The 23,241-nt window shown below is 39.4% G+C and overlaps 3 protein-coding genes across 8 annotated transcripts; all 3 read left to right on the forward strand.

Annotated features, from left to right (window-relative positions):
* The first annotated feature begins 2 nt into the window (after window positions 1-2).
* On the forward strand, window positions 3-5,074 carry rab30 (RAB30, member RAS oncogene family). 5 transcript variants are annotated; one of them, XM_042414571.1, is made up of 6 exons: window positions 3-21; window positions 678-805; window positions 2,096-2,194; window positions 2,282-2,365; window positions 2,464-2,647; window positions 3,340-5,074. In XM_042414571.1, the coding sequence occupies exons 3-6, from the start codon at window positions 2,102-2,104 to the stop codon at window positions 3,588-3,590; spliced, it is 612 nt and encodes a 203-aa protein (XP_042270505.1). In that variant the 5' UTR covers window positions 3-21; window positions 678-805; window positions 2,096-2,101; the 3' UTR covers window positions 3,591-5,074. The 5 variants fall into 5 exon arrangements, with proteins under 5 accessions (XP_042270505.1, XP_042270507.1, XP_042270506.1 ...); XM_042414573.1 differs by lacking the exon at window positions 3-21 and having other exon boundaries at window positions 619-751; XM_042414572.1 differs by lacking the exon at window positions 3-21 and having other exon boundaries at window positions 620-805; window positions 2,101-2,194.
* Window positions 5,075-6,556: 1,482 nt separating this feature from the next.
* On the forward strand, window positions 6,557-17,262 carry LOC121899464 (prolylcarboxypeptidase (angiotensinase C)). Of its 2 annotated transcripts, none has more exons than XM_042415306.1 (10): window positions 6,557-6,842; window positions 7,199-7,471; window positions 11,011-11,151; window positions 11,234-11,335; window positions 11,638-11,819; window positions 12,228-12,385; window positions 13,330-13,502; window positions 15,463-15,630; window positions 15,749-15,936; window positions 16,166-17,262. In XM_042415306.1, exons 2-10 carry the CDS (start codon window positions 7,292-7,294, stop codon window positions 16,386-16,388), a joined length of 1,515 nt encoding a protein of 504 aa, XP_042271240.1. In that variant the 5' UTR covers window positions 6,557-6,842; window positions 7,199-7,291; the 3' UTR covers window positions 16,389-17,262. The 2 variants fall into 2 exon arrangements, with proteins under 2 accessions (XP_042271240.1, XP_042271241.1); XM_042415307.1 differs by having other exon boundaries at window positions 6,557-6,839.
* A 3,328-nt stretch (window positions 17,263-20,590) lies between these two features.
* Window positions 20,591-21,823, forward strand: LOC121898214 (protein FAM181B). Its single transcript, XM_042413139.1, is given in 3 exon segments — window positions 20,591-20,622; window positions 20,624-20,694; window positions 20,697-21,823. Coding segments are annotated over 3 exon segments (1,230 nt in total).
* The last annotated feature ends 1,418 nt before the right edge of the window (window positions 21,824-23,241 follow it).

The raw sequence follows: 23,241 nt of genomic DNA on the forward strand, positions 1-23,241 counted from the left end.
TTTTTTTCCCTGTCAGCCAACGTGAGGAGATAAAACTTGTTGTTTTTTTCTTTTAGCAATTACAATTACATTACATTTATTTGATTTTGTCTTAATGTAACATCAAACGACGATTAACTACTACCAAATTTAGCAAATTTTGATTGCTAGCATTAACTAGCTAGCTATAACTAAATGGATGGTAACTTAGTAATATTACTAAATATTATGTATATAATTACATATGTAACGTTATATAGTGGCTAATATAGGACTTGCTAGTTAGATAGTCGCAGGCTAGTATTGTAGCCGTAGCCATACTATTATCAGTACTATAAGTAAAGCTAGTAGTAGTAGTAGTAGTAATATAACTTTTAGTAGAATTAGGTCAGTAGCATGTGGTATTCAGTTTACTACATATTAGTCTTAACTTTATGCGTTTTTTTACAGGCTATTGTGTCCACAAAAACATTAAAAAGCTGTAAAAACATTAATATGGCCCTTTAATTCTCCTCTTTAAAAAATCACCCTTTTATTAAGTAGTTGCCTCATGTACAAGTAATTATAGAAAGAGTATGATATATGAAATGCGGTGTAACAAAAACATCATATTTAAGTACATGATTAGATGTACTGAGTTACTTTGCATGTGAACTGATGACATCATTGAAGTGCAGCCCCCCTCCTCCATCAGACAGGCTGCTGAGCTGCTGAGGATACACAGCCAGAGGAATTATGCCCTGCCCAGCTGAGGCTTTGCCTATTTGATGAGGTGACCTATGCATACCAAGTAGTTAAAAGTCCGGGGATATCCCCGGTTTTTTTGGTAAGTGCAAACTATTTCCAGGCTCGATCCGCAGGGCTGACTTAGATTTTTCTCTCTTGGATCTGCAGATTTTGCCAAAATGGCTAGAGTCACACGGTAGCTGCTAGTTGCTACTGTTGCTAGCTTCGCCCTATAATGGCTATCAACTCAGACTGAATATGAAACGTGATCAAGAAGAAATGTAGCCTTGACTCAGATTCAATCTGAACAGCATGCTGTGATGTTTTTTCATTGCTAGACAAGATGAAAGGGCGAAGAAAGAAATGCGACACAGGGAAAGGGAATTTGCATTAAGCACTCCAGTTGAATTTAACCCTAAATATGGTTCATTATAACACGCTTCATAGGCAGCGATTCCACTATTTTGCAAGCAACAGTTTGATTTCTTAAAAATGCCTTTTTAAACATTGATGTAGTAATCACATAAATATGGGCCTGCCTCACATTGCTGGTATAGGAGCAGATGTAACGCTGCTGCAGAGAATACTGATATTTCGTGTTATTTACCGTGTTTACGTGCATCTCACATGCAGCTGTGGTTACTGACAACAGAACAGAGCGTTTAGCTACATCTTTGTATTTCATTTTGCAGATTTTATTCACTCCAGTAGTGTTTCGAGCCTCTGTGGCTCCATAATCCCCACAAAGTGATGCACGGCCCCCTAAACCGGCAGCCAAGCAAAAAGTGCACATTTCATACGATATATAATGGGAATCTTAGGTGAAGTGAAATCCTTACATGTTGTTCTCAAAGTTCATACTGTGCTTGAGGCATTAATGATATAGCACCGAGGAAAAAATGCAAATTGTATTTATAAATGCAAATATGTAATTATAGTTTATATCAGTACCAGAGACATTAATAACAGTTTTATTTAAAATATCAGCACAGAGACTTTTGTCTGGAGTAATAGAATTTAGCATCCGTCAGTGTATTTGTGCAAATCGTCTAAACCCAAAGTTAAATTTACAAATTGAATATTCTAACAAGGACATGTTTCACTCATGTTCGTCACATCTCTGCTAGTGAAGATTATTCAGGTCAAATATCAGCAGTTATCTCTCCTGACAGCGCTGACCTGCGGGCCTGTTTGTCTTCAAATAGTGCTCCGAGCTTTCACAACAGTGCGGTAGCTTTGCCAGTGTCTTCAGGAGTTTTCAGAATTGTGTCAATAGCGTTAACGTGCACTGGAGACAAATGTAATCACTTCAGTAAAATTCAGTAATTTTGTATTAATGCATTTATTCATCACCCCTTTCTTTCTTTCTTTCTTCCCTTTATTTTTCCAGTTTAGCATGAGTATGGAAGATTATGACTACCTGTTCAAAATAGTTCTGATAGGAAATGCTGGAGTGGGGAAGACATGTCTCGTCCGGCGCTTTACTCAGGTTTGTATAAGTCTGTGCTTACAAGTATTTTATTACTTATATAATTAATTTTATTATATATAATAAGTATTTTTCTGCCTATTTCAGGGCCTTTTTCCACCTGGACAAGGGGCTACAATTGGAGTAGATTTCATGATTAAAACAGTGGAAATCAAAGGGGAGAAGGTCAAGGTACGCAAAGATTCAAATTGTTTTTTATATAAAGCATGTGTCTTTATATCTCTTGGATGCATAATAGCTCATTTCAAATATCTGTTTTTTTTTTCCAGCTTCAGATATGGGACACAGCTGGACAGGAGAGATTTCGCTCCATTACTCAGAGTTATTACCGTAGTGCCAATGCCCTCATTCTTACGTATGACATTACCTGTGAGGACTCCTTCAGGTGCCTTCCCGAGTGGCTGAGGGAGATTGAGCAGTATGCCAACAACCAAGTGGTGACTATATTAGTCGGTAAGAAAGCTTTACTTCGTACTTCAGTAACTGATGTGATTCTTTTGTTGTCAGGCTCATGAATGAACGGCCTGGGTTTTCTGATCTTGAATTGTGTGGCTGAGGCTGTTTTTAAATAGATTTGCAAATCACACAACCAGTTTATTAACAAGCATTTTACTATAAAGCTGCGACAATCAGTCGATCAACAGAAAATTAATTGGCAACTCTTTTGATTTTAGAATAATCATTTCACTTATTTTCTGAACAAAACTGAATTCTCTCTCTAGTCCCAGCTTCTCCTTTGTGAGGATTTCCTGTTTTTCTCTGTTTTAAATAATTTTAAATGCAATATATTTGGGTTTTGAATTGTTGGGCAGACAAAACAAGACATTTGAAGATTTCGTGTGATGGACGTTTTTCACTTTTCTAAATCCTCATACACCAAACAATTCGATGAATCGAGAAAATGCTCAGCGGATTAATCGATAATGAAAATAATTGTTAGTTGCAGCCGTATTTTGTGAGATTTCTTCTGTGAAATTCTTGCTCTCACTTCCATCCATCCCACACACGCATACACACACACCTCCACTTCCATCTGTCTTATCCACACACACACCCACCACTGTTCAGAAAGACAATCTGCGTTGTGATGCAAGAAGCCACATTCTTACTTGTTAGTTGACAGATAACATTTGTGTGTCTTACAGGTAATAAAATAGATCTGGCAGAGAAGAGAGAGGTTCTCCGACAGAGGGCTGAAGACTTTGCTGACGCTCAGAGCATGCTCTATCTGGAGACCTCAGCCAAAGAGTCCGACAATGTTGAGAAACTTTTCCTCGATCTGGCCTGCGAACTCATTCGAGAGGCCAAGCAGAACAAGCTGGACAACAATGACACTGCCCCAATGCCCGGTGAGGGTAAAACCATCAGTTACTTGAGCTGCTGCAGCCTCAATTAGAGAGAGCTCAGCAATTCTGGAGTGGTAACTCAGTAGCCATTGACTGTAGAGGGCAGATGGCCGAGCCCCAATGCCTCCGTCCCTCTAAGATGGCATAAAGCCACTTCTTAGTCCGTTCATTTCTAGTCCCATGCCTTTTTTAAGCTGTACAAGGGAGTTAGTCAACATTAGTTTGGCCTTCCATGAACAAGCATTTTAAGATGCTGCCATTTATGGAGAACATTGTCTTCGATGCAACAGGATGTAAAGTATGTCCGCCTAATGCATCCAGGAATCTGAGTAGGGCTCCATTTTTCCCCTCTTCATGGTGAAATGGCATAAATCTCCCTGTTTGGGTTGTAGGATCCATTTTCATTAAACATCAGTATTCACCAGCAGTATTATGTGAGTAAAAAGCTCAACCAGGTATTTTGTTACAGATTCAGTATAGCTAACCACACGTTTCATGATCATTGGATGTTATCACTTAATGGTAACAATATGTTTACATACACTACATTTTTGAAATGACCAAGTCTGATCAAGTTGCAAAAAGGTTGTTTTTTTTTTTTTTTTTGCAAACTTACCCTAAAAATCTGTTGCACAATCATTTTATTCCCCACTACAGTTTTTTCTGCTCTGAGAATTGCATACAATGTTATTAACCTTCATAATGTCATTTCTGAGTAGTTATTTGCACCTGTCATTACAAACTGTGAAATATTTGTTCCCAATAGAAGATTTTTACTTGCTGCTACAATGTTTTTTTTTGTCAGATAATGTTAACTGAAACATACGTATAAATGCTACATTGAAACAGTATTCTGTAACGCCGTTAATTTTTCAGCATACTTGCAGTGCTTGCGATTAGCCGGTGTAATACGACGCAGTTGAAAAGGCCTCTGAAACTGTCAGTCGAAAAGTAGATATTAAACAGTTTAATCAACTGACATTTTTATTTGACTGTCAGCTGTTTCTTTTACCCATAGACGTGAATATTTCTGCCTTTGTTGTTGCTGCCTAGCCATGAAACTGTATCACTTCTTATTTGTTTGAAGGAGTTCATGTAGTTTCGTATATGACTTGTTGTATTTCATATGCTTTTATGTGAAATTTCTTGATTGTCCAGCATGATTTGCCATAATTTGTAGTGGTCTAACTTTATCTTTCATATAGTTTCCATAACTGTAATGTACTGTATTGCACAATGCCATATACTGCACACTTATTTTTATTGTAACATTTTGTCTTTTGTTGTACAGACTTGTAGTTCATCTTGGCACTTTGCTTTTATACTTTGTTTTTCTGTAATCCCTTTGTAAAACTGGCGAGCGTTTTGATTTGGCTTTTACCTTAGATTTAACAGCAGTTACTCATTGTTAATCCATTGGATCTTCTTGTTAACACAATAGGAAAACACTATGGGGGTGTTGTGTTTCTTTTCCTTTATGTGTACAAAATAATCCCTAAAACTACTCTGTATAACATTAAATAATTACACTAAATGTCTTATTTGTCATGTTATTATTGCTTATGGCCATTTGCACTGTAAATAGTTCTACATAATGAGAATGAGTATTCCCAGATACAGAGGTGTTCTTTGTTGTTTCATTTTGAATGTTCACTGAAAGCATAAGTATGCCAACTTCTCCTTGGACACTTGTGGAGTTGATGATTGTTCAGCGCCCTCCACTGGTCACAACTCGTAACTATATACCTGTTGTATTGAAGTATGTATTGTAGTTTATTCAGAAATTGTCCTTAGAGGACCACCCTGTAGGATTTAGTGGCATCTAGTGGTGAGCTTGCAGATTGCAACCTATTGAATAACCCTCCCTCTCACCCTCTCCTTCCAAGCATGTGGGAGAACCTACAGTGGCCGTGAAACTCGTGAAAAACGCTAAAGGCCCTCTCTAGAGCCAGTGTTTGGTTTGGCTGTTCTGAGCTACTGTAGAAACATGGAGGTGCAACATGGCGGGCTCCGTAGAAGAGGACCTGCTCCATGGATATATCATAAGAGCTGGATAGGGCTCGTCCGCTCAGCCTTGCAGCTAATTTTTCCCAGTGGCCACTTGCGGTATTGCAGCAAAAAATCCATAGACGACCATTGTAAAACAGACGTCTATAAAACTGTTGACAGGACAAAACGAACTGCAAACAAGGTAAACAATGACTCTATTATGAAGTTTTGATCCACAGAGGTTTAATATTTGTAAAAGTTTCCTTGAGCTGAGAAAAGCGATTTAAAAATCTGTGACGTCATCGCAATGTAAAGTCTACGGGCTGAGCAGGAACTCGTGGGCGGGGCCAGTGGGGGAAACACTACTATGTGTATTCAGTGGGCTGCGCAACGAGCAAGCAAACCCCAAAGCTAGAAACTTTTTTTGGCGTATGCGCCAGCCGAGCAATTCTTATTGGACTGAATCGGCACTATTTTTAGTCCGGTATCCAGCTGTTATAATACATACATGGAGAGGACCCACTCCCTATGTAGATATAAAGGGCTCATTCTAAGATAACGAAAACATGATCCTTATTTTCAGGTGATTATACACTAATGAAAACATATATACATATTATATTCCATTTCTGTCAATAGAGCCCCATAAATCTTACACACTGGTCCTTTAACGCTAGGCAGAGTTGACCTTTGAGAGCATTTACAATCCTGGACAGTTTACTGCCCTCCAGTGGCCTTTCTAGGCTAATACTAACGTTAATTATGCATAAATTTAAACAGGTTAGTTGTATAAAAATTCACACTTCCATACAGTTGTCATGGACAGGGAAAGAAGCTATAGAGACTGTTTATTGCACTAGGCTGTAAACATGTTTATTTCTGCTGTAAAGTTAGGCATCTTAACATGGTGGTTTAGGGGGGTTGACTGACTCGCTTTTAGGGCCAGCCTCAAGAGGCCTTTCGATGAACTGCAGTTTTTGGCACTTCCGCTTTGGCTTCATTTGAATATAGTGACCGGAGGTCGCCGCTCAACCCATCCATCCACGGGGTCTATCATATGGATAGTCTATCACTATCATGACCACTATCAGCATGCTTTCCTAGCTATTCTGACCCACAATCCTCTGCGCAGCGGAATATGCGTCATATCGACTGAGCCACATGGATGTATTATAAGAGTTCTTATAATACATCCATACTGAGCCACCGAGAGAGCTCAGACGAAGATGCTCTATTACTCAACTTTCTGAACGACAGACCAATGACAGCGCATTAATAGTACAGCGACGGAAGCCGCAATGACAGATGAAGTAGTATGTCCCAATTGTTTGCATACTGCATGCAACAGTAGCACTTTGTAAGAGCAGCTGCAGTACGTACTAAAAGTTAAAAAAAAAAAAAGCAGAAGTGAGATACTGGCAAATATAGAACTCGCACTCCCATCAACCCTTGCGACCATATTTACAGTAGGGACCATCTGCTCTCTGCTGACTGCCAGTCGGCTAACAACTTAAATTAAAGTTGTTAAAATGTTCAGAGGACTTTGGCCCTGATGCTTCCTGTTCAACAGCTTCTTGCTCTGCTGCTAAATTTAGGTCTCACTGTCTGACTTTACTCCTCTTGGATTTGCTGACAGGCGAGTCTCACTTCCTTTCTTTTTACGGGACAGGTCTCCTCAGCAGAGACAGAGGGAGATCACTGCGACCTCATTATCATGTGCTGAGGATCACTTTGTTGTGAGAGGTGTTTGACAGTAGCAGACATGAAGGCTGGAGTCAGGACGGGAGTTTTATACAGAGCTGCAGCTACCTGCATCCTGACGCTGTGTCTCGGCTGTTTACATGTGATCGCCCTCAAGTCAAAGCTTTTCACCAGGCACGGTGGGTTATCTTACTCCACTGGGACCCCCATCAGCTATAAAACACTTTACTTTGACCAGAAGGTGAGTTTAAAATTTCTTGTATTTTTTTTTTAAATGTCAAACGTATCTATAAAAAACATTTTACATGTTTTTCACTGTCTTCTTCCTCTATCACTTCTCTTTTCTCTCTTTCACTTCATTTTTAATTGTTTGGACTCCCATGGGCTTGATTTAGTATAGTCTACTGGAGTTATACACATAAATAACAATTATCCACATATTTGGCCTTAAACATATGCTCTATTAAACTGGCTCCAATGTAAAATAATATAGTAAGTATGATCAGACTGATATTTTAATGCCAATATGATCTTTAAAAGACAAAGATGTTTTCTGAAAACATGATAGATGTAGGCCTATGCATGTGATGATTCCCAGCTCGTTATAGTTTAGTCACCTTTGCTTTTACCGCCACATTACTTGATTTAATTGTTTTCTGTGCAGTAATATCTGCACCGCTTGCTGTTTCTGAAAAATTTCAATGCACTTAACTCTGTAGAAGTTGTTCCTGTGTTGTGCCTACAGACAATAGGTGTTTCCCTCTGGCTTCCTGTAGTGAAGGGGAAAACCATCACAATTGACTCTGTTCGTGCCAGCAGAGCTTTAACTATCCCTCCTGGCTCTCTGCCTAAAAAGGTCTCCAGGGCCCAGTGAATGTGAAACACTTTACCTCAGGGGGTGTTTGAGAGATCTTCATTCAGTCTTAACATTTTCCATTTACTGTTTCTTCACGGGGAATCAGATTGCATGATGAGGGTACACAACTCAGCAGCATGTTCAGTGACTTGTGAACCTGACTCATACAGTCACAAGACACTGTTATTCCTGCAGGCAGAGATGTTGTGAAAGGTAGAGTCACACAGGTTACAAATCATAAGATAAACATCTTAGAAAATGACTAGAGGTCACATTGTACCCACTTCCTTGTTTAGTGCTGCATCATTCTCCTAACAGTTAGCTGTATCAGTTCATTTGTGCCATACACACCACCAACTATAGGACAATAAATGGTGATCTAGCTATGGAAACTCAGGTCATCATATGTAAACTGCTACATGTATTTAAAAGTTGATGGTGTCTGAAATGCTAGGATCACTGTGATCTTAACTCAAAAAATTAAAGAGACTATAACAGATTATTTTCTTTGTTGTTTTACAGAGTAATATCCACTAAGATAAGACCGTTTGTTAACAGATTTTAAACCCAAATGGCACACATGTAGTCAGTTTACCCTCAAACTCTGCTGAACATTTAGCAAATTTCCCCGCTAACTCAGATGTTGGACAGTTTTGCAAGTATTTTCCAAGACCCATGTTTGTAGACATTAGGAATAAACTATTCAGTGGATAAGAAAGTAAAAAGAGAGTTATCATTAAAGTAATTTTTAAGCAAAAATTGAAAAGATTTGATGATTCCAGATTCAGAAATTTGAGGATTTGCTGCTTTTCATAATCTTACATTATAGTAAATTGAAGATCTTTGGATGTTTGATTAAATCACATTGGGCTCAAGGAAATTGTGTTGAGCATTTTCACTGTTTTCTGATGTTTTATAGACCCAACAATCAGTTAATAGAGAATATAATCAGCAGATTAATCGTTGATGAAAAGTAGCCATTAGTTGCTGTAAGTATTGTATAACACGCTGTTAACTAAACAGTATTTTGGATTTTGGGACAATGGTCCACACCTGGTCCGCCCACGGCATCCTGCCTAATCAGCAAAGCTGACGAGAAGATAAAGACCATTTCCTCCTTTCTGATGCCCATTGTCTTGTCTGTTGCGTTTGGTTTTTTCCAGCCAATCAACAAGATATTGTATGCTTCTTCTTGACAAGTACAGCAAATAAAATCTCTGTGATGTACTTTTCAGTACTAGTAGCAAGTCTGCTGTTTTTCACAAACAAATCATCAATCATGTAGACTTTTTCTATGCTCTCTGTGGGAAAGGATGCTGTGAAGAGAGCACCAAGTGATCTAGCAGTTGTCCAGAGGAAATCCTCTTGACTGCATTTTGCCTCTAGACAATGAATGGAAGTGTCCTTTAGCATCCTCTGAATTAATTGCTGCAGTTTACTGTAACTTGTGCTTTGGTTGTTTCCCTCAGGGCTCTGCTTGCTGGACTGTAACACAATGGATGCAGCCTCCTTTCTTGTGGAATAGTATAAGTACTGGTCCAGTAGATGTACAATATGTGGGTTGCATTTTAATGGCAAGAAACTGCTGAAGTGCTTCCTGCAATAACCACATGGTGGCACTGCTTATCAGGGTGTGGATTTGTTATGAGACCAGTCTGCATACTGAGTGGGTGCAAGTGATACATTTCTCAGCAGGGGTCCTTTTAGAGAAGCAGTTTATATATTGACCCGCTGTAGTTTTGGTACATAGGAATATTTTTGTTTGCACTGCAAGAGAGTTTGCCTTTAAATTATTGAAGAGTTTCACTCCTAAAATAAGAGTTTTCTGTACATAGACATTGAAAACTCTGGTAAATAAAAAGTAACTGATCACACAAAATCTGAACAAATTACGTGACTTTTTAAAGAACTCAAGTGCTTTGTTCACAAAATTCTTACATTACACTTTGGATGACCACCCCCACTGAAACGTATTTTGCTGCCAAACCGCCGACCCTTTCCTTTTAACTGTCTCATGGTCCCCTCGCACTTAAAAGCAGTGCCAAGCGCTAAGGAGTCGAGGGTTGAATGAACACATTGAGGCCCCAGAATCTTTTTGCTGTCACTGGCTCATAAAATTGCTGCCTGCTTTGTTTCCACTGAGGAGGGAAGAGAGCGAGGAGGGGAGAAAAAAAAACAAAACAAAAACATTTTGTATTAAGTGCTGGGGCTGTTTCAAGGGTTGGACAACTCCGCTGTGGCACTCAGTAGCCTCATGGGGTTGTCTTCTCTGTGAAGTTGTTGGTTTCTTTCTGCCTTTGTTTAACAAAGAATACAGGAAATATGGTTGAAAGGGGAAGATGCCCCAGAATCCCCGAGGTTTGATGAAAGGATATCTCAGAGCTCATCTAAAGTGGAACTAATGTGGCATCTCTTAAACTGGATCCAAATTTTCAAATACAAATTGGGGCTAATTACCTTAAAATCCAACCTCAGAACTGTCATCTTGCAACTCCATAGTTGGCACGGGGCCCGATATCTGCAGATCGCACCCGCCTCAGAGCGGTTTGTGTTGACTGGGCTGCAACTTCTAAATGCTATCTGTTGATTTTAACATCAAGAAATTATGGCCACATTAGTTTTTCTGTCAACAAGTGTGACAAATGCCCAAGAGATTGTTGAGTTTTACTGATCTAGATAATATTTTTACATGTGTGCCACTGGCTCCGACTTGCTCAACTGCTTTATGTTATAGTGGGAGATTGTAACAGTTTCAAATTTATGTTAGCTTACCTCATTAGAATGCTAATCACTGGTTTCAGTAGTGATTAGCATTAGTGGTTCATTTTTTTTTCTTGCTTCTCAGCACACTACCGCTAAATATGACCTTCCTGAACACATTTAAGATTATACATTCATTTTATTTTTGTTTTTATTTGTTACAGATTGATCATTTTGGATTCCTAGAGGATGGCACCTTCAAACAGCGATACCTTGTGGCTGACAAACACTGGCGTATGCCGGGAAGTCCCATTTTGTTCTACACTGGCAATGAAGGAGACATCGCCTGGTTCTGCAACAATACTGTAAATACCCAGCTGTTATTTTGTATCTACAATGCACGTAACCTTCAATCTGATTCAACACATGTCATTGTTTTCTCTTCAGGGCTTCATGTGGGATATTGCGGAGGAGTTGGGCGCCATGCTGGTTTTTGCAGAACATCGTTACTATGGAGAGTCTCTGCCATTTGGACAAGACTCTTACAGTGTAAGTGAGCGTGCAGTTTTACAAATGTGATACATTTAAATCGGATTAAATGTGTTTGATTTTATGTTTATGCCACTAAGTAATTAATGGTACTCACTATTAATTCCAAAAAGATACTTGAAATAAATTATTCAGTAGAGACAGATGAGTCATCCTGAAATTCTAGTTCATGATTGCTAAGGGTATTAAAATAATTGCCTGCTCTCAGTGCCAGCAAATAATTTAACATTGGCGTATTGTTTCTTTTAGACAATCCCCTCTTAATTTTAGAATGATACTTTATGGTACTTATTTGCTTGCAGGACAGCAAACACCTGAACTACCTGACCTCAGAGCAGGCCCTGGCAGATTTTGCAGTATTGATTCAGAACCTGAAGAGCACTGTACCTGGAGCTCAGAACAGCCCTGTCATCGCTATCGGAGGTTCTTATGGAGGGATGCTCGCCGCCTGGTTCAGGATGAAATACCCCAATATCGTTGTCGGGTAAGATGTTGTGCAGTTGTGGGAACCTGCTGGTTGGATTTACACAAAGATGTATTTTCCATTTTTGTATGTTTGCAGCTCCAAACTGTGACAAAAAAAGAAGACATTCAAATTCAAAATTCGACTTTAGTACCAAGAATTCACATACATACGTACAGCAGCTTCATATTTACTTAAAACAGATGAATGTGTGGTGTTTTGATCAGGTGGTGGAAGGCTCTTCTCTGTTGTAGTCCTACTTTGGGCCCTTGCTCAGAGGCACCTGAGAATTATCAGACACAGTAATCAGTATGCTGCTGTGCTAGCAAACATGTTACACAAATGTTATTTAGATTACCCATAATGATGGCTGTGCTGTTTGTGGAATACTGAGAAAAAAGTGTAAATGGTTTTCTTCTTGTATTTCAGAGCTCTTGCAGCCTCCGCACCGATATGGCAGTTCCCTGGTATGGTGCCATGTGGAAACTTCTACAAAATAGTAACACAGGACTTTGCCAAAAGTGGCCATAATTGTGATGTAAACATCAGAAAGTCGTGGAGGGCTATTAACAATGTCTCTTCCACTGGTAAGTCATGCAGTCATGATGGGTTGATTTGTCTTTTCTGTCATATTGTAGGAAATAGACTAATTTGATTTTCTTACTTACTACATTATACTTTATTAACAATGTTTCATCTTCTTTACAAGGAAAACTCCTGAATTCTAAGAATTTTCATGTTTGTACAAACAGCATGATCAGGATTTGTGAACTGGAGTAACTGTCTACTAAAGCCCAAAACCAGACAGCTCTTATCAAACTTGTAGTACTACTTGTAGTACTATTTATAACCTGCATAACTCAGATACAGTCATTCTTAAGCGCTCCCGTCAGAGCTCCCCTGATACCTTTTCCATCTTTTACAATCCTAAACTGTAGGAATAAGCTGTCTTGAACTGATGGTCACTTTTTATTCTCATAACTCTATTAGCAATTAGCATAGACCAATAAAAAATAAATATCTCACATGCTGTAATACAGTGGCACACTGTGTTGTATTAACTACAATCTTGATCAATGCCATCACATGACAGTAGAAGTAAGCAAGTATTGAGAGACTGGTGCTTGTCATTATCAGCGGAAATACAATTAAACAGAGAAAACATCCTTAATGTTGTTATCGTTTTAGCCAATCACAGAGATCCAGAAACCTTAAATGTAGGTGGATGCAGGTTTTCACTCTGTTGGCTGTTTTTGGTTGCATCTGTCCAGACGTGAGAGTTGGAAAAAGACGTGAGATGGAAGTTGTGATGGTTAAAATGGGAGAAGCAACCAAGTAGAAATAAAAAAAAAATGAATTAAAAATAGCTATTTGATTTAACTTTGATGGCTAAAGCTATCATGAGGTTTTGCTATCACACTTGTGGGGACTCATGGAATGTATAGTTGTTGAATACTAACAAAATAACCATTTAACCAATCATCACATTAAAAAGGAATATTACATATTGACATTTAATAATTTTTTGCAGCGTCTGGTCTTCAGTGGCTGTCAGAAGAATTCAGTCTATGCACTCCGCTTAAAAACACAATTGATGCTGCCGGCTTCAAGAACTGGCTCCAAGAGACTTGGGTGAATCTGGCGATGGTGGACTATCCCTATGAAGCTAATTTTCTCCAGCCGCTGCCTCGCTGGCCGATCCAGGTAGAAACAGTCACTACTGAAATAACTATGATTCAAAACAGTAGTTTGAAAATTAAGTTTGACAGTGGTTGCTTTCTAGCATAGACCAAAAAGAATTAAACGGGAACATTTTAAGATGTAGTTAAAAGTCCAGTAGATTTACTATCAAAGGTTTTTACTTAATTGCAACTTTGACCTTTTTTTTGGTCTTTAGTTAAGCGCTTGATTTTGCCTGACAGCCTGTCCTTAATTGAAATGAATCTGAGATTCAGCGGATTGTTTGTTGTGGTCTTCCAAGCTTTTGTTTACAACAGCTGTCAATTAACTTCATTAATATTCATAAGGATCTAGTTTCTTTTAGATTTTAAGTATTCTTTAGATGAACAGCTACAAGTAAGCCACCATTCTTTTCTTCTCTCGTACCAATAGTCCTTTCATTTGCACACTCCGTCAGATCTCTGAGGTGTTCCTCTTGGGACGCTCACATGGCACCACAGAAAGAGGACATTTGCCCAGTGCAGCTCATGAGGCCATTAAACAAAGGTCCACCACTCTCATTTCAATGGGATTGTAACAAATACTTCACTAGACACTTGATGTGAAAAGGTAATGGGCTGTAACTTGCCAAGATTGCAAATAACTGCAATCATCTGATATGGTTGATGGAAAAAACATGTTTAAAATTTTTGAAAACTCTCTTTCCCGTTGTCAACATTACAAACATCCTTTGTTTTCTTGTTAAAAAGCTGGTGACAGCACAGCGACGGTTTTGCAGGGACTGATTGACTTGGGTGCAGTGTATTCTACCAGTCACCTTGGCATGTCACGTGCATAAACCAAGCATTGCTATTGACCCTCGACTCTGTTTGGTGCTTCAACACCCCTCTGAGTGCCCCACACAGCAGTCTCATGAGCAAACATTCATACATACATATAACACATACATGCATATGATACATACGATGTGATACATATTTTGTTTTCTTGTTTGTTTATCATTTAGCCACTGAATAGATTCAGGTCCATTTTGTTAGGTAAAATAAACACTAAATGGTCATTTTGAGTTTTTTGGCTCCTTGGCTTTAATGTATGCGACCCCTATGGGTGGTTTAAGCGGTTTAGGCAGTGGGTGCAAAGAGGAGCTTTTTTAATGACAAAGCTAATGTGATTATCTGAGTGAGTGTGAGAACGGGGTATTGAGGGCTTAGAGGAGGGAAATCTGTTGGCAGAGATGAATGTATAAGCCTAATCCTATCTGAAAAGTAAGGAGAAGATGCTTTGGAGCAATTGCAGTGTTTTTTTTCTTTTTTTTTTTCTTCACGGTATAAATCTTTGGTTGGACATGTCTGTGGCCCTCCTCATCCATCGACCACCAACTCCTCCCCAGCCCGCAGACAAAAGCCTTAGTAACAGACTCCACACTAGTGCAGCTCCCCTCCAACCTCCAAAACAAGAAAGCTCAGTTTCTCTGCCTCACAAAGACTGCCGAACAACGGCCACGGCCAACTCCGCTGCTGCAACCATAACAACACGCAGCAAAATCAAACAAAAGCTGAAGCTCAAATATTTATCATCCACACTGTTAATACCGAGAAATCAACCGTGATTAATCAAAGCAGTAGTAATGAGAGGAAAACCTTTCAATTTTAAATAATTTAGATAATTGATTTAAGTAAATGGATTGTTTTTCCTCTCGTGCCAAGATTAGAGCAATAAATTCAAGTTCATTCCAGGGAATTTCATATGCAAATCAGGCGCCACCACTTTTTATGTGGAAAACACTTTACGGGCCACAAGAAAGCAAGTCTTGTAAACAACTTGGATGTAAGGGAATTAGATATTTAAATTTTTTCTCTTATGTTCTTCAAAAAGAAAATGCATGTGCTGTTAATTGCTTTAACAACTTGCCTAAACTGTAATGCAATCACGTACTTTCAGCTCATTATTTTATGTTTTGCTGGTTATTTTCTGTGTTTTCAAGGTGGTGTGCAAGAATCTGGCTTTCGACTCCATCGTGTCTGACCATCAGCTGCTGCAAGGTGTCTCCCAAGCAGCGAAGGTCTACTACAACTACACCGGAAGTTCCTCCTGTCTCAACATATCTCAAACAGCAACCGGTAACCTTGGTTACCTCGGCTGGTTTTACCAGGTGTGGTAACACAGAGCGCAGGGCTCGGTCTTGTCATGCTGAGTAGATTGCTGCACAGATGTGTCACCGGGCAGCTTTACCTGTCAGAATGAATACATGTTCAATCCCTCATCCCCAGGCCTGCACAGAGATGGTGATGCCCATGTGCACAGATGGCGTCCAGGACATGTTTGAACCGGAGGAGTGGAACTTCCAGGCCTTTTCTGATGAGTGTAACGCCATGTTCGGTGTCAGGCCTCGACCTGACTGGGCAGGCACAGTCTTCGGGGGGAAGGACATCGCCTCTCACAGCAACATTATCTTCAGGTAAACATCATATGTAAAATACCAGAAAGTTACTTTTATGGGTTCGTTTAATGCAGTGAGATCATTCTTCAATAGATAGATGGAAGAATGTAAAGCTTAAAGGAAAAAGGACTGACTGATGACTCACTGTTATTTTCTTACTTTGCTAAGACATTGTGCTCTATATGAGTAGTACACACATGTCTGATCATGTTCTCAGTGCATCATCGTCTCTGCTGTTGTATTTCAGTAACGGTGGACTCGACCCGTGGTTGGCCGGCGGAGTGACTCGCAACATATCCAATTCTGTGGTTGCCATCTTGATCCCTGACGGAGCTCATCACTTGGACCTCCGCTACACTAATGACAATGACCCTCCTACAGTTCGTGCAGCCCGGGCGTTAGAGTTGAAGTATTTTCAGGAGTGGATCAAGCAGGCAAAAAAGACACGGCATCACACCCATAATCTTTAAAAGCAGCAAAGTGTTACCTCACTTCACTTTAAATCACTCCAGGATTGCCTATAGCTTTATACTTGTTCCTTTTTTTAATCAACCTTAGAGATCCTTTTTTTTTATCATTAAATTATGATGATCACTTTGGAGAGTTTTTTAATCTTAATCATCTAGTCATGTTCAGATCCGGGGTATCAGACAACAATTTTCTTTGACCTCATTTGACACACTCCATTTCCTAAAACCAAATTATATGCCAAACTATAAATTTCCAGGTGCTTGGAGACAAAAAGGTACTTGTATTATCTGCAAATGTTTGATCTGTTTGTCGAGTAAAATCTATTTTTATGTTTACTATTGTAATCACCAGTCTTTTGATCAGCATCAAAAGACTGAATCATCCTCATTTAGTATTTTGTCCCACATGAAGTTTGCCAAAACCTATTAATGCTCATCTGCCTCCAATCTCTTGTTTCGTTGTTTCAGTCGTTGTGTTCAGGGCTACATTCACATCTTTAATAAAATTTTTTGTCATTTGGTTTAATAATTCGAATTGACACACTCTTGTTGATTGGCCATTGTTGTCACTCAGGTGTATTTGTTCTTTAAAAGGAATTGTAAATTTTAATATGCTTATTAACACTCAAATAAGTCTCAGGAGAAAAAGTTTGACACCAAATATACAGTTTTTTTTATGAAGATTTCCACTGCAGTGAGTGTGATATTAAACTTCATTTGTTATTGTTCACAGAGGAACAGTGCCTTCCCCATTTTTTTTAAAAAAGTTTTTACTCATCTCTTCCATTGAATTTCTTCAATATGCTGTCATTCCCACAAAACAAGTCTTCCAGTGAAACTGATTAAAAATACATGAATGACATTGTCTCAATAATCTTTCTAATTGTCTTTTATTTATATAGCTTATGGTTATAATTCTGTTCTGTCAAGCAGACTCTTTGTGACAGACAGAGGCTTTTAAGTCACTTCCACCTAGCAGGAACAATTGCATGTGCTTGAGATTTAATAAAAATCCAATCGGAGGAGGCCAATAAAGCGAGTGGTGGGAGGTTATTGCAGCTACGCCTGCTGACCTCACCCCTGTGGACCAACCTGTGGGATTCCCCCTGGCACGCATTCATTCACTGGCCGCCATTAAAGCTCTAAATTGCGGCACCAAAGGCAGCCCATAGACCCTGGTTTGTTCCCCCCTGCTAGTAATATTATTAATACAACTCCTGGGGTGCCAGGGAGGTTGAGAAGGGTTGATGGAAGGTTAAGAGTGAGGCGGCGAGTGGATGCAGGAATCGACAGAGACTAAGCCTTTTGTAGTTCACCATGAAGTTCACAGTTTCTTTTTTCTTCTTTCAAATGTCAAGATAAAAGGCTCAAATGTCATGAAAATATTAAGACTGAATAAGACTATACTAAAACACTTAAACTGCCAATGAAAACATGTCTTCTTGCTTTGTAATTTTCTTTGAACTATTCTGGCCAGTTCTTTTTTTTTTCCCCCACCTCCTCTTTTCAAGCAGTAGTTCCTGACATGTCATGACTTTGTGAAGCAAAGGGGAACATGTTGGTATGTGGGTTGATTTTCCACCAGGAGACACAAAGCCTGACTTCTCAACATTTTGTCCCAGGCTTGACTGAATTTCAGACACCCCCGTAGAAAGAAACATAGCTAAACATGGGGGAGGACGGGGTCTCCACCGCTAAATGCCCTCCTTAAACTTTTCTCAGGACTTTGAGGGGTCATTAATTTTACCAGCCTTTTCTAAGTCTCTGACACTGGCCATCAATCAAAGGTGTTATTAGTATTCGCTCGACCCCAAACTCTGAGTATGTCCCTGCACAGACAGGGACCACACACTAGTAGGAAGAGATTAAGCCTGTGTGTGTCACATCACGTTGCATTCAGCACCCTGCTCCCTCGGGGTTGGGTGCTGCTGAATAAGGGCGTGGTGGTAATGTTTAACAATATCTCAACAATATGGATCTGTGTACTTAACAACTCGCTGGTTGTGGGAAAATGCACAGCAGATTACAAATGATTTCCTCTAAATTAAAATTCCCCCAAGCTCCCGACATAATGAGTTTTTGAAAATGCAATCCATAGTTTGACCTCTGTGATTAACGCTAAAATAATTACTGGGCCATTATAGGAATTTAACAAATAACTCAACAATTAACCTCACAATTAATGTCATAAGAGTGGAAACAAGTAGAAACCTCCTCAGTCGTGCTCTCATTTTATATATTTTTTCCAAGTTGGTCCACCGCAGCCCATCCCCTCTCACCCTCTCAGCCTTTATGCAACAATGGAAACTTGTTTCCGGGATCTGTGCGTCAGGCTCTGTGATGTGAATGACCCACCAGCACAAAAGCCAAAGCCCCTTGACTGGAAAAAAGGGGGATATGGCTGCCATGACTGTGATGATGTCACTTTGCCAAAATTGTGCCGCTCGAAAAGAGAAGAGGGCGAAATCACTTTGAGCAGGCGTTAAGTGCTCAGTGCTCCTTCTCTGAATCATGCTGTGATATGGTTGCAACTCCATTTTCCTCCTACACTCATCACTTTAACAAACTTAAAGTTTTGAATAAGCAAGAAACTGCCTGGATGTGATGCCAGGTACAGCTGAATGTTCAAAGTACAGTTTTCACACTTGCATAGTTGTTGTTGTTTTTTGGGGAAATGACAAAAGATTTTTCATTGCCAGCTGCATAGTAGAAAGATATTCTTTGTTTTGTAAGCATTTGTTGCTCATAGATTTGAGTTTTCTGGAGTCCTTTTTAGTCACAGACTTGTGTTGGGCCACAGATAATTAGATCAGTGCTATCAGTTTCACTGTCCCTTTTCTCTCTAGGAATTAGCATAAGAAAGAATTTTTAACGGCCTCACTCCCTTGCTGCTTTTTTTTTTTTTTTTTATCCCTCCGGCTCCAACTCTTAAATGAGCCTCACTTCAACATGCACTTTTGTAAGAGGAGAGATCTTCTTTCAATTATTTAGCTGCAGCATATCTGAACTTCAAATAAGAATAATAAACGAAAGCTTAACGTGAGTATCAGACAGATAGATACTGCTGCTTTCTCTGGTAAACAAACAGTAAATATATGAGTGTAAGTTACATTTTTTTATTATATAGTTAAACTGTAACAGTCTGATCACTTAAAATTCACTTGAAATTCCACTGAAAATTGGGATAAGTGCTGGCAACATAACAATCTGGCTCTTGGACACATCCTCCATTGTATTCACTTTTGGCTAAGAAACGTCCTGTAAATACATGACAACAGAAGTTTCATACGCAGGATTTCTTAAGGTCAACATTTCTTCTGGCACACTGAGCCTGAACTGCACTTTATTCCCCTTTAATTTAACAGCTCCGGCAGCTTTTCTAGTTAAATCGACTGTTCATTATTGAGACCCATTTTACGAAGGGGCTGTGAGGTGCAATTTAATGAATCTCTGGCACAAAGCTCCCTTTCACTGCCGGGCGAAGAATAGAGGCTATTTAGACCCTGTAGGGCTTTATGTCAAAGGCAGCCCATAATAGTTGTCAGGCCAGGGCAGAAATTCCCACTGGCCTGGGAATGCACTAGAAATCAACTTTTGCCATGAGCAGATTAAGACACAAGCAAGCAGTTGGGAAGATCCCCCCAAATAGTGGCATCTGTTTGGGCACAAAGATTTTCCCACAGAAAAAAGCCTTTCTCATCATTACTGTATAGTCTCAATTTGATAGTTGAGTTTGTTTCAGAGCTTAAATGAACAGAAATTAGATTATAAGTTAACTTCTATTTAGTAATCCATACAGGAAATACAGAAGTAGGCATGACCATTGAATAGTGGTTTAAATGTTTTGTAAAGAGGACAGGAATCACATGAATAATTATCCTGATAAGTTAAGGATATGTTTCTGAGATATTTAAGATTTTGTGGTTTATATATGGTTTGTTTAACAGTCATGTAAAACAAAACAGGATATTTAGTTTTAAGTCTAATAGAGAAGTGTTTGTACAACAATCCTGCCTGGCAGAAATACTCTATACAACAGGATTTTAAAGGCTTTTCTGCTCAGTGTTACAGTAATATTCTCCAGTTTCATGAAAGCGTTTTTTGGTTCAGAGCACACACAAACAGTTAAACTAGAGGGGGAGAGTTCTGACGGAGGTTATTGTCCTCAACTCAGCAGGGAATTTCAGACAAATCCCTCTTAGATGCAGGTGGCCGGGCACAAGCAAAGAGTTAAGTCCTGCGGTCCCTTTGCCCCTCCTCTTTGATGTTCTGACATCATTAGTCCAGCCCCCTGAAAGATCTCCTTGCTTTCCTCAGAGCCCATCACTTCTACTCTGGAATGTTTACAGGAAGCTCATGAGCAGCATCAGGACCAAGTGTTTGTCAAAGGAAAAGAGACATGCTCTGAAGAAACTTTTGGTTCAGGGATCACAGCAGATGCCATAGGTGTAGCCGCTGGGCTCAACAGAGTAATGGCTGTTCAGACTGCAATCATGAACCCTCAGTTCATGAATTTCTGCTTCCCTGGTTCTGTGATGGAGTACGACATGGAGAAAACTCTGGATGGTAGTCTCCTGGGTGAGGCAGAAAATGATGAGGACTACAAAGAGACCACTAGAGACTTGCTGAGCTTCATAGACTCAGCCTCCAGCAATATCAAGCTGGCTCTGGACAAGCCAGTGAAATCCAAGAGGAAAGTCAATCACCGGAAGTATCTACAGAAGCAGATCAAAAGGTGCACGGGCATTATAACACCAGGAAATGTAGCAGATGCCCCAGTTAAAAGACAGGGTTCCCCCCTGGCTCAGCCCAGCCCTTTGCAGAGCAAAACTCTACCTAAGCGTGATGGGGTCCATGCCAACTTACAGAGCAAGAGCTTGGCAGCCCTCTTCAGTCCTGTGAAGGATATAAGGGGAGAAAAGGCCAAGAAGCCACCCCTGAGGCATCGCAATCTGCCTCCCTCTTTCTTTACTGAGCCAGCCAACTGTTCCAAAGTCAGCTCCACATCTGGCATGACACTGAAGGACTTGGAACGAGGAAATCCTGAAGCTGCAGAATTCTTCGAGCTCTTGGGACCTGATTACAGCAATATGGTCAGTGACCAGGACCTTTATCAAAGTATGCCTGTGCGGGTGCAGCCAGAGATGGGAAGCCCAGATCCTGCCTCCTATGATGCTCACCATTTAGTTGGTGGTCTCCTTTACTCTGAGCCATGGACTAGCTGCTCTGGACCTTCAAAGAAACTCGGGGAGAGCCTGCGTACAGGCCCAGCCCAGCCTCCTGTCTACTGTCACACTGAGGCTGCTTCTGGGCCCATAGAGGATAACACACTGTGTACTTTGGCCTTCTCAAACTTTTTCACAGACTGCTCCATACCTCAGGTTACTTATGATATAAGTGGTGGTTATAACAGAGCTAACTATTCATCTCTATGAGAAACTGACAAGTCAGTTTTTAGAGGGCTGGTAAAAAGCATATACAATTGCTTTGACAAGTTTAACAGTAGTCTAAGAGAGTTTGCTATTACTGTATCATATTTGTTTATTTGTTGTGGAAGTACATAATATTGAAACTGGATTTGAACATTTTGTACCATCACTGCTCAACAGTAATGTGTGTCATAGGACTTTTTGACTTTCCCCTACAAAAATAAGGAGCTTAAATCTTTTACTCTCATAAAAAAAATGTGAACGGCTATACGGAGTAACTTGATATACTTCCCAGTTTTATTTGCTACATTGTTTCAGTTTAATGTTAAATTGTTTGATGTGTGTTTTTTCTTTTGTTTTAATCTCAGGCAATTTCAAATGACATTCTGAATGAAATACATCTGATTTTGGATACATTTCCATTTTGTCACTAGAATATGTGAGTCTGTTCAGCAGGATGAATCTAATTCATTTGGGAATCTGTTAATGAAGAATTTTCATTCCAGCATTTTCATAAAAAAAAGAAAAAAAAAACATATAAGCTGCAGATATAATTGTTGGTGTAGTCCACTAAACATCGGTTAATGCTAGAAAATGATATAGATCTGTTTGTCACATTTGACGAAAAAAAAAAAAATGCTGCAACAATCTCTCAACAAGGCACTTTTTGGTTCATGATAATAACACTTCTGTGAGAGGGGTAAACTCATTTTGCTGAAATCATTATTACAAAGTGTGATGCCATGATTGATTTACAATATTTTACAGCTCAGAAAGGATTTTCAGCTGGCAGATTTACCACTTGTATCTATTTTTTTTTTTTTTTTGAAAATCCTTTAATCTATCTAGCTACTGTAAGAAGACAAAATAAAGCTGGTCTTTATTACTGTGACAACACTGCCTGTTTTTGACTTCATAGCCAATCATGATAATGGATAGTGAGGTCAGATGTAAGACAAGTACAAGAGGGTACAAAGCAAAAACTGAGGTACTAAATATTTTCATTTTATGCTATACTGATTCCACCTACTTTATATTTTCACTCCACTACATTTCAGCCTGAAATACTGTACTTTTTACTGCACTACATTCATTTCACAGCCATAGTTATTAGATTTTACACACAAAACATATGATCAGCAAGTAGAATATAATTGTTAAGAGTCATGTGTAGTGCGTCTTCATTTGGTGAAGACGCACTACACATGACTTTGGTGAGCCGAAGACAATTTTCCACCCTGGTGGACAATAAAGATGTATTTTATTCTGTTCCGTTCTAAAATTGTTTTAGATTACTTGTACTAACCAAAAGTACATAAAGTAGTAAAAATTAGCTCCATCTCAACCAACTACATTATAGTAGTACTGCTGACATGTTAATGCGTTAGTAATAATGTCCCAGTTATATAATATAACACTGACAA

The sequence above is a fragment of the Thunnus maccoyii genome, chromosome 6 (assembly GCF_910596095.1).
Source record: "Thunnus maccoyii chromosome 6, fThuMac1.1, whole genome shotgun sequence".
In the NCBI taxonomy this organism is placed as follows: Eukaryota; Metazoa; Chordata; class Actinopteri; order Scombriformes; family Scombridae; genus Thunnus; species Thunnus maccoyii.